Below are 12063 nucleotides of genomic sequence, written 5' to 3'. Positions count from 1 at the left end.
CGGATATATTCTGCTAAAGGTTCTATTGCTAAAACAAAAATTAAGGGAGATAAGGGGCAACCCTGTCTGGTTCCATTGCTTATAGGGAACAAATAAGACAGGAAACCATTACAACAAACTCGTGCTCCAGGTAAACTATAGAGTGCAAGAATGGCATCTAAGAACCATCCTGAAAAACCAAATTTGGAAAGAACAGCCTTCATGAATCCCCAGTGTAACCTATCAAAGGCTTTCTCAGCATCTAATGAAAGCGCCAGAAGCGGGTCCTTTACCTGTGTAAAAATACTCAATGATATTCAAGGCTCTTCGTGTGTTGTCAGGAGCTTGTCGGCCCAACACAAAACCCACCTGGTCTGGGTTGATTAAATCAGGAAGCAACGGACTCAATCTATTGGCTACTATTCTTGCATATAATTTGATATCAGTGTTCAGTAGGGCTATGGGCCTATAATTTTGGGCATGAGTGGGGTCCTTGCCTGGTTTGAGGATAGTAATGATGCAAGCCTCAAGCATTTCAGGAGGGAATGAGCCCGAATTAGTCCCCGCTTCAAACACCTGCATCAGCGCCGATATAAGATCTGACTGAAACTCCATGTAAAAATTGTTAGAGAATCCATCAGGCCCAGGCGCTTTATTGCGTTTCAGGGAATTGATGCAATCTCTCACCTCTCTCTCCGTCCAGGGAGTATATAAGGATTCTAAAGACTGGTCAGTGAGAGAGGGCAGAGAAAGGTATGAAAGGCAGAGATAGTCTCTGATGTGGGTTGAGCTGTGTGTGCATCATCTTTCAAATTATAAAGACGAGAGTAATACTCTGCAAAAGCATTAGAGATGTCTAGTGGATTGGTCAATTTGGCTCCAGAACAATTATACAGGGCCCGAACTGCAGCACGAGCCTCTTTTCCTCTCAGCTTCCGAGCCAGAAGGCGGGATGCCCTATTACCATCAGCATAGAATCATTGATTCATCCTATCAATAGTGAATTTGATCTTTTTCAAAGTATAAACCTCTAATTCTTCCCTAACTTTTAAAATATCTTGTAAAAGAATGGAATTGGAAGGGTCAGATTTATGTTGGTCTTCTAGGGCCTGGAGTCTAGCTTCTACTTCCTTTTGCTTTAGAGCTTCTTGGCGCTTGATCCTAGATGCTACCTGAATTACCGATCCTCTAAGGACTGCCTTAAGGGCACACCAAAAATTAAAGGGTGTAGTATCCATGGTTTATTATATTGGAGGTAATCTGAAAGAGCGGACTGGATGGCCCGCTTCGCCTCCATAGAGGATAGAAGAAAATTATTGAATCTCCATGGTCTGGTGGAAGGGAAAGATCCACCACAATCCCAATGGAGTGTCAAAGGGGCATGGTCAGACCATGTGATTGGGAGGATATTTGAACCTCTGACCTGTTGCAGTGACCATTTATCCATAAGGGCAAGATCCATCCTGGAATACGATCCGTGCACACGAGAAAGAAAGGTGTAATCACGGGTCGTAGGGTGCATAGCCCGCCAAACATCATACAGACCGTGCTCCAGGATCAACCCGCTAAAGACCCCTGAAGCACCAGTAGGATCAGCAAAAGTACCACCACCTGCATCATTAGATTTATCCAATTGAGGATCTAGGACTAGATTAATGTCACCAAGTAAAACAATCTGTCCTGAGCACACCTTCTGGGTAATCCTGAAAATGTTTCTAATAAAGGACATTTGACCAGTATAGTAATGGCTTTCCTCTCCAACTCCCCTATCAGAACAAGATATCTACCTAGGGGATCGGCTACTTGGGATTTTAAAACAAAGTTACAGTTGCGGTGAAAAAGGATTGCCACTCCTTTTTTTTTTTTGTTTTAGTGGTGCCTGAAGCAAAGTAACCAGACGGGTAGTAGGGGGTCAGTGAGGGTGGGAGAAGCATCTTTGGCGAAATGGGTTTCTTGAATCGCTATAACATCCATTTTGTGGGTTCTAAAATAGTGGAGGGCAATCCTACGTTTCTGAGGGGAATTTAAACCCTTGGCATTACCATCTTAACAAATCTAGAAAAATGCAGAAACACAGCAAGAACATCCTATCCATATTGGGTCGATCAACACTGGCATAAAGAAATGCAAAAAAGATAAACATCATATAACCTGTAAACTGAGTGGGGGGAGGGAAAGGACACAGAGGGGGGAAACAAGGGTGAAAGGGGACATAAACATAAATGACTCCACGGCAGGAGTCAGAGGGGCCACGAAACATAGTGGCGAAAATGGTAGAACCACGGGGGTAGTGACACGGTTCCCACCACCTGGGAACAAAATAGCAAATAGCACTTAACAATAGTATATGACACATCATATATAACTAAAATAGTATGTATTGCTTAAAATAAAAATTAAGCCTGTTATGGCAATAGTAAATAATAATAAAGAGAATGGCAATACAAATACACCTTGCATCAATCAACATTGAAAACCACAAAAAAAGAGAAAGTGGTACCGCACAGAACTTAGTAATTCTATAATTAATTTATTATTAACCAACATATTCCAAATCTATGATATAATACACCATATAAGTGCATTGGTGGTGCTCCCAAAGTCTATCATTCAAAACCAAAAAGAAAAAGTAGGGCTAGTTGCTGGGGCACTCTTGTATCAAAATTTTTTTTTTAATATATATATATATAAAATATAACTTTTAATAATCATATTAAAATTTCTGAGAAGGTCCCCACACTGTGTTAAATATAATTGTAATATTAAGTGCGGAGTATGGTGAAGTAATTTGTTGTTTTATTTATTATTCATTAATTTAATAAAGTTTTAATTATTTATTTTCTAGTTTTTATATAATACAAGGGTATCAATCTCCAACTATAATGTGTCAGAAAAAAATCTTTACATACGTGAATTTCTTAAGGAGATAATTAACCCAATACCCTGAGAACACAATCCAAACCCTGAAATTCAGACAAGACCATATGTATATGGGAACATAAAAGGAAAAATATTGATATGCTGTGTAACCATTGTTTCCCAATTCACCTCCTATATGTATTACCTACAGCACCAGATATTCCCTGGTAGTCTCCCACTCAGGTACTGATCAGGCCCGACACTCTATAGCTTCCAAGATCAGACGAGATTGGGCATATATGGTGTGGTATGGCTGTAGGTCAATCACCCTGCGTATTGATATGAAATGCCCCGGTACAACACAGCTATCATATATGTAGGACTGTCTCATAAGAGGAGTCCACTTTTTTAGAAATACAAAGTCCAAAAATGTAGCATACTTTAATTGTTCCACAAAAAGAATCATCATGTTGATACATATAATGCAAATTAATACACAGGTCTTGTCTATTGCTTACATATATCCAAATTTATTCCAAGTGTCCTCTAACACATGATGAGATCTTTAATAGATAAATTATGCCCATAAATATGTTAACCATAAGAAGAGGTAAACATACTGGGGCAAAACCAAACAAGAACAACAATTGTTCCTTATATTGTGTTCACAAAGCTAAGTACAATTGTGACCGCTCTATGAAATGCTCCTTATGTCGATATTTCAAAGATTTAAGTACCTTGTGCATATAATAACCCTAACCAAAAGCCTACTCTGTAAGCCAGGCAAAAAACGGATTTCACATGTTGGAATATTAATACCAAAACACAGCACCGTTCAGATGCCTGCTTAGTACATATTAAAACCCATTAAAAGGCCAGGCAGAAGTGTGTCATATGCCAGGATTTGTTATGGTTAAGACACAACACCATTCACAAGAGAAAAGAAAGAAGAACTCTTGTACTAATGAATAAGTGCAAAATAATATTCTTGTTAATTATGTCAGGTATTTTTCTGACACAACGCATCAATGGTGCTACTACCAGAGCAAATGAGTAGATAGTAAATCCTCAATATACAGCATAACACCCACATAAGATATCTGCAATTAAGTGCATAAGTAAATAAAGAACCTATTAGCTCTGTGAGGTCCATTTATTGTAATGGGACAGAGGTGGAAATGCTGCAAAAATCAAAATAAACACACCAGCATATGATCTCTGGTGCAAATGAATGAAGTTAAACAGCTAGGTCCGCAATAGCCAGGCAACAGAGATTGGAGCAGTTGTGATAACACTAGCAGGCCAACAAGTATAGGAACGCTTTCAATATACAGCATAACACCCACATAACATATCTGTAATTAAGTACAGAAATACATACAGGACCTTTTAGCTCGTGAGGTCCGTTGTTGTAATAAGGCAGAAGTGGCAATGCTGCAATAACCAAAATAAATGGACACACCAGCATGTGATCACTGGTGCAAATGAGTGAGACCAAACAGCTAGGTCCACAAAAGCCAGGCAGCAGAAATTGGGGTAGTTACAGGGTTAAATTATAGCAGCTATAATAATAATATGCCGGACAACAAGTATAGGAACTCTTTCAGGGTAGGATCGCAAAGCCTCCCACCCAAATGTGGAGCTTGGCAGCTGCGCTGACACGGCGGTCAGGCAGTAATCATACATACAGTTTTCAGAGTAACTTGCAGGGAGTCTGGTCCGTGCACTGACCGGACCTCCAGAGGACACGCGTTTCGCCCGACAGGTGGCTTGATCTGTTGTATTACTTAATCCAGCCTAACTCGAAACAAACAAAAATCAACATTAACCTCTAAAAGTCTGTAATAACCCTAATTCCAGCCATAAATCCCAATGATTGTAGATAAGGAAAATATACATTATTCATTTTAGCTTAGAACGGGTGTTTGGTTGGAAAATAAAAAATTGAGTAGAACAAAAAGAAAATTAGTCAAAATATTATGATTAAAAATTCCATATATATGGGTGGAGAGCAAGAAACAAATTTGCTGTACTGGTCCCAAGAATTGGGCAATGCATCCTAACTTGAAGGATATCCTTCATTATCATAAAAAACCTAATTAATAAGAAGCACTAAATTTAAAATATTTCAAAATATATAAATATATACACATACCAATCAGGTATAAAAGGTGATAATACATATTAGAAATTATACAATTACATTAGAAATAATAAATGAAGATAAAAGTTAATAGTGTATAATCAAAAAATATTTATGGTTATCATCCAAAAAGATAAGAAAAAAAGGATGTAACCAATACATTTCATAAATAATGTGGTAAATTATAATAGGAGTGCTAAGGTATGTGAAAATGTATGTGCCCGTGCATACATATATAAAAGTCTCAACAGTCATATCAAAAAAAGATTATGTATAAACTGAAGTGTAAATAATAAAAGTGTAAAACTATAAGTGTAACGCTGAATACCTGTGAGGTGAAGGTGTGAAAAGAAAGCAATTCTATAAAGTGATATATGAAATAGCTATATATGTCCTACAATCCACATAAATAATATTGTGTATTGTAATAAAGATAAAATTGTCTATGCCTCTGCATACACACACACACACACACACACACACACACACGTAAATATATATATATTCATACAATGCTGCATACCCATGTGAGGGGAAAACCAGTTATATAAGGTGATCTATATGTGCAGTCCCACAATTATAATAGACTGTAAGACAGCCATTAACTGGATAAGTGTGATTATATAAGTGTAGCACTTAAATTCAAAAAGTGAAATAAATTAAATACATGTGAAAAAAAAAAACACCAAACCTATAAGTTATATGAAGTCAAAATATGTGCTATTAAAAAGCACCAAGACATAATATTCTCAAATGATCAATCAATTCTAAATATAAGACACTCTTTATATCAATTATAAACTATAAAATTATAATTTAATAAGAAGATAGAAAAGAACCACTCAGGATAGCGAAGGCAGAGAAGAGAGGGAGGGGAACAGGATCCCAAATGCATCAAGTTCATATATTTATAAAAATGTACTGTAGTTGATGTATTCATTCATTCCATTGGGAGTAAGAGCACCCAATTTGAATGTCCATTCACTCTCTCTTTTGATTAGTTCCTGCGTTATATCCCCTCCTCGGATTCAAAGTTTGACCTTTTCCAATCCAAAGATCCGTAGATCTTTATGATTCCCCATATGGTAATTATAAAAATTACGTGCCACCGAAGTAAGTTTCCTGAATATTGAAAGGTCAGATGAGGCATTCCTAATAGATTGTATTAAATAAAAACTAGAAAATAAATAATTAAAACATTATTAAATTAATGAATAATAAATAAAACAAGATAAATTATTTCGCCATACTCCGCACTTAATATTACAATTAAATTTAACACAGTGTGGGGACCTTCTCCAAAATTTTAATATGATTATTAAAAGTTATATTTTATATATATATTATATATATAAAAAAATAATTTTGATACAAGAGTGCCCCAGCAACTAGCCCTACTTTTTCTTTTTGCTTTTGAATCAATCAACATTGAGAACAAATACAGTTTAGGAAATAGTTACGATGATCCATATCTTTAGTGGCTTGTGAAAATCCCAATCTTAATATTGCTTTGTTACTTACAGGTATAAATCTATTTTTCAAATGTACTGATTCATTTCATTACCTTGTTTGTTCTCTTGTATTTCAGATGTGAATGATGTGTCTGCTGTGCGTGATCTGATACATCAAACTATGTATGTTCCTAATGAAGAACACAAACACTATGCTGAAAAGAAGGGGACACAGACATTTGGAATTTGACTAGAACATTTACACTCATCATGAACGCAATGCAAAATCATTATCCTATGCTACATCTCTTGCAATCCAACATTCCTGTTGTGCTTGATGGATATGTCAGGATAAGCATTTGTACTGTAATATTAAAGCCTTTGGTTATTTTCTACTTTCTCATGAAGGAGCCTGAGCAGAGAGCATTGTTGCACTGTACTTACTTAACATGCCTTTACTGGCCAGCAATGCTAGTATCTCTTTCTGTGCACCAGTAACTTAGTACATAGGCCCTGATTCAGACCCACTCGCGAGCGGCTGTCCGCTCGCAAGTGGGTCGATGTTCTGCACTGAGCATGCGCACGACGGAGGGAGCTCCGTCGTGCGCATGCGCCAGATGCGACGAGCGAAGGACTTTCCTTCGCTCGTTGTGTCTGATCAAAGGGGGCGTGCTGTCGATGTTGATTGACAGCATGCCCCCTTTGGTGGGCGTGCCGGGGGCGTGCCTCCCTGACGGGGGCATTCCCACGGGAACGCCTCCCGTCAGAAGCCGGCCCACTGACATCACTAGTGATGTCAGTGGGAGTGATTTTGGCTCTGATAGAGCCAAAATCACTCCGGAGCTTGCGGTTGAAAACCTCAACCGCAGGCTCCGGCTCACAGTTTCGATGGTCGCGATGGTCACGACCATCGCGGCTATCAAACTGCACGCTCGTATAGGCTGTGGGTGGTGACCCACAGCTATACGAGCGTCCAGGAGGACGCTCCATTTTTATGGAGGGCGGCCCTCATTCAGAGCGTGCGGCTCTGAATGAGGGCCATAGACCACTAGAAGTAAAGGACTAAGTCTTGGAGAGAGAGATAAAGTGGATAAATCAATTAGAGTCAGTAAAATTATAAGCTTTTTCTCTGGATCAAAACCCTTTTTGCATGTGCTCACGTTTATCATTATTTCAGAAAAAAAAGGAAATCGTCTAGAACACAGATTCTCAAACGTTGTCCTCAGGACCCCAAAAAGTGCATGTTTACCATATCTCCTCACAGAAGCAAAGGTGACATAATTAGCTCCACCAGTAGAAATTTTAAAATGTGTCAGTAATGAATACACCTGCAGCTGCTGGGTGACCTGGATATCATGACCTTTGTGGGGTCCAGAGGACCGTGTTTGAGAACCTATGGTCTTGAAGTGTGTTAGTGGCCATAATGAAAGGTTTTGGGGTTCTTAAATTGAGAAAACGGCTTATAAACAGCCAATTAACACAAACAGTGAAAATTGAAAAAATTATAGAAAGCAGGGGCGTATCTATAATGGGTGCAAGGGGTGCTCTGCACACGGGCCCGCACCGCACACCCTGCACCCATACTTTGTATTACTTACCTTTCCGAAGTCCCGCATCTGGTCTCCCAGCACTGTTCAAACGCCGGAAAATGGCGTTGCCATTTTTCCGGTGTTCTGCGCATGCGCTGTGAGGAGATCGCCGTGCCATTTCCCCGGCGTTCTGCACATGCACAATAGACCCTGGGCACACACTAGTGCTCAGAGTCTATTGATTCTGCCGTGGCTGGCCAGCCGCATCAGTCGGCTGACGGCCACCGGAGTTAAAGGAGGGGGCACATGTCGGGGGGATGCACACGGGCCACCTCCTCTCTAAAGACGCCCCTGATAGAGAGCTATATTTTTGGGCCAAAATAAATGTGTGTAGTGTTTTATGTTTGAGTCATTTTAGGGCACGTTTTTATTTTTTTTAAAAATACACCTGTCGCTGCCATCTGCAATGTTTAAATCACCTATCCCATCTATACGGCCCCCCTAAATACTCTATCCCTTTACTTTAAATCAATTTTTCACCCCAAAACTGACGTTATTGGCCAAATAAAGCTAATTAAAAAAATATTTTTGCCTAATTGGTCATTAAGGGGGGCGCCCAAGGAGTTATGTAGTCCCAACATTTCTACTCAAAAATAGGGATTTTGGAATAGTTTTCCCGGGTGAAAAGCCCCAGAATCTGAAATGCCTGATAACTTTTCCCCGAAAACGATTCAGGAAAAAACCCGTTTAACGCCAGTTTCGGACTTATCACAGCTAATTGAATCCGGACAAAAGTAGCAACCAATCAGTTCCTAACTGTCCCTTTACAGGATGTTTGAAAAAAATGATAGCTGATTGGTTGGTACTTTATTTCCATACACTTTAGCTCTCGCCAAGTCTTAGTACATAGACCCCCTAGTGTCAAATGAAGATGAAATAATTGATGCACCACTAGCCTTTATATATCTGCATCAGAAATATATTGGGCCACCAATCTGATCTTAATATTTTTTTGTCATTATTTTGTCACCTTGCAGACATTTGCATGCTGGTGCCATTAGTAAGGTGATGCGTTTGGTTAGGGTGATAATTGTATGTGATTACAGCTACAATACCTTTTTTTTTTTACACATGGAGAAAAAGAAAATATGTATATATTTTTGTGTCTAAAAGAAGCCCCATAAATGCACCTTCTGGCTCTTTTTTTTTTTTTTTTCCATTTTGTCCATGTTGTCAGATAATTGGGATGCATGTGGATCCAAAAAAAATAAATCTTCCTAAAACTGTGTCATGGGTCTGGCCCTCAGTCTATCACTGACAGTGTATTCCAGTGGTGGCATGCACACAGAAAAGCATGTCTATTTGTAAATAGCCCTTTGTAGCTGTGGGATCTCCAGAAAGCCAGTTTTAGAAATGGGCAAACCGTTAGAGAGGGGATTAAGGTTAAAATGTGCTTGAATATTTGAACTCTCTGTCGGGACAAGAATTGTTGGATAACCACACTGAAAGTTCTTCAATGGAGTAGTACAGCAATCTCAGATCTCCACCTCCCCTGAGATCCCTGGCTTTGGCTGACTAGCTTGGGGTTTTAATGATTTTGTCGGGGAGACCCGGTGAAAGGGTCCCATGACAGTGGCATTACACCCTGGCTAGAGTTGAGTCTGGTGCTGGTTTTAAAAATAGGGGGAACCCCATGCCATTTTTTCCCATATTTCCCCTCTGGGAGCCCAGTGCTGCTTCATACGGGGGAACCCTACACGTTTTTCCCCCTGTATTTTTTAGAAGCAGGAGACTGTCAGGAGCCCGGGCTGGTTATGCTTTGTGGGGGAAGGGAGAGGGAAGCCTACGTCATTTAAAATAAAAAAATAAAAAAAGAATTAACCCTTTAGAGAGAAATTAGAGGCAGAAACATATACAAATTACACTGATCTGTGTATGTTTCTGCCAAACTCGCAGCTCAGGAGGTAGTCTATTTAAAACTTTTTGGGACCATGTTTGCTAAATTACACCTGTAATTATAATCACAATTCTTGGTAAATTCCCGAGTTGTATTCCTGGATTTGAAAAGTACTTGCCAGTTTGGCCGATGGTGTATTTATTTATATTTGTGTTCTCACCCGAGTTTTGCAGTGAGTTTCATGATTTCTACCCCAAGTTTGCCTTTAGTAAATTTGTGAGTTGTAAAAAATGGTAAAACACAACCAAGATTTCAATCTCGACCAGACACAATTCTTAGCAAATTTACCCCTAAGGGTTTGTGATCATTCAGGTAAAGGGGTATATTGTGTTTAAGACCCAATAAATATTATTATTATTATTATTATCCTTTATTTATATTGCGCCACAAGGGTTCTGCAGTGCCTTATATAGTACATAAACATAGTGCACAAACATAGTACATAAACAGTTGAGCAGAACAAGAAAACAGTGTCATACAGTTTAAGACACTACAAGACAAGTACATGGTATATAAACACTGCTGCAACAGAAGCAGGATGGCAAAAGTCACGGGTTAGGTGCTTTTGAGTATAGAGCAGATAATGTAAGTAAAGAAAGGATAAGCACAAGAGGAAAGAGGGCCCTGCTCGTGAGAGCTTACATTCTAGAGGGGATGGGCAAACAGACAGTGAGCATGGGACAGAGGGTTAGGCTGACAGATGCTGGATTAATATTTTACAGTATGTGTGGAAGTCATTTGAATTAAGATTTACGCCACTGACATTCTACTTTAAGAGGCAGTTTTTGTAGGTGTCTGTGGAAAGCCATGGCTGTTATGTCAGTTTACGTGAAGTCTGACGGGTAGCTGAAGCCACTTCATGAAGGGCTATTTAGAGAGTTTGGTTAATGTGTGAACCAGCAGTCTCAGGTAAATGTAGATATTGGTGTAAGTAGTTATTGTAAAGAGATGTAAAATAATAAGTTGTGATCAAGTGTGAATTCTATAAGGCACATTTATTGATTTGGAGGGTGATGGGAGACGTGAGGTTTGCAGGATATTTATTCCATAGTAAATCCGCTGTGTGTGTGTGTGTGTGTGTGGGGCCTGGATTTGGTGATATGTCACCAGATAATAAAAGCAGAAGGATGGAGAAGTAGATATAGTTGTAGGTGTGTAAAAGTTTTTTATAGTGACACAATGAGGCTGTAATAGTCAATTTTTGATGAAAAGAAAGCTCATTAGTTTTTAGAGGAGGTGAGTGACTCAACAGGGCGGCAGTGTGCCCAGAGAGGTGAGATGCAGGGAGAGTTAGTCGATGTTATATCCTTAGAGAAAATACAAAGGAGGGAGTTGATAAAAAGAAATGTGTAGTACATGGTGAGTTTTAGGTTTGTTATTTTTAGACAAATTTTAAAGCAATCAGTTTCTTAATCTGAAATTACCTAAGATGTTGATCTATGTTTGTTCAACTGTTTGATTAACTGTTATGTAATCACACTTTGTGCATTTAACACTTGGTGCTTATAACCCCAGCTGCAAACAGCCCCAGCTGTCCCAAGACAATATAATATCTTATCACCGCTATTCACGGCAAGAAGAAAATAATGCACCCATATGTATCACCGCTAATCACGGCAAGAAGAAATAATGCACCCATATGTATTATAATAACATCCAGGGACACTAAAAGGAAGCCATCCCTGCAATGTGTAAGAAGTGAAGTGATTGCTAATGTTGACCACTCGTGTGGCCTTCCTCGCCCAATAATTTTGTAGCACATAGACTACTGATGCTTTCTGGAGCTTGGTAAATCTGACAGCCTATCAGCAATGGTGGCTGCTTCAGCTGTAGGAAATGTAGGGACCTTGACAGATATCACAGATATCAGCTGCAGTCCCTCCATGATGCAGGCAAGGGATCCTTAATATATTCGGGTACCTCCAAATCATACTTGCCTACTCTCCCTGAAAGACTTTGAAGCTTTCAAAAATCGAGTTGCGCTCCTGGCTACTTGGAAGTGGGCAAATCTCCCAGAGCCTGGCCGCATTAGTCCGACACAGCCCACTTCCCGAGTGGACAGTCCGGGCGGCCGATGATGTAATTCACACTAAATTGCGCCATCTAGCCCCCCACGCTTTACAATGGCGGTAATCTCTGCATCGT

General features: G+C 39.4%; 1 protein-coding gene and 1 pseudogene across 2 annotated transcripts in view; one reads left to right on the top strand and one right to left on the bottom strand.

The window, feature by feature from the left end:
• ITFG2 (integrin alpha FG-GAP repeat containing 2) overlaps positions 1-10278 on the top strand; it is a 37093-nt gene extending 26815 nt beyond the window's left edge. For both annotated transcript variants that reach the window (XM_088465453.1, XM_088465452.1), the window contains one exon: positions 6570-10278. In XM_088465453.1, coding sequence (XP_088321579.1) covers positions 6570-6682 — 113 coding nt within the window. In that variant the 3' untranslated portion in view covers positions 6683-10278. The remainder of the gene's footprint in view (positions 1-6569) is intronic.
• Positions 3041-3159, bottom strand: LOC148435806 (5S ribosomal RNA; annotated as a pseudogene).
• Positions 10279-12063: the final 1785 nt, after the last annotated feature.

This window comes from Taudactylus pleione, unplaced genomic scaffold (assembly GCF_031769625.1).
Source record: "Taudactylus pleione unplaced genomic scaffold, aTauple2 ptg001990l, whole genome shotgun sequence".
Taxonomy (NCBI): domain Eukaryota; kingdom Metazoa; phylum Chordata; class Amphibia; order Anura; family Myobatrachidae; genus Taudactylus; species Taudactylus pleione.
The sequence above is the reverse complement of the archived record's forward strand: the minus strand, read 5'-3'. Positions and strand labels throughout refer to the sequence as shown.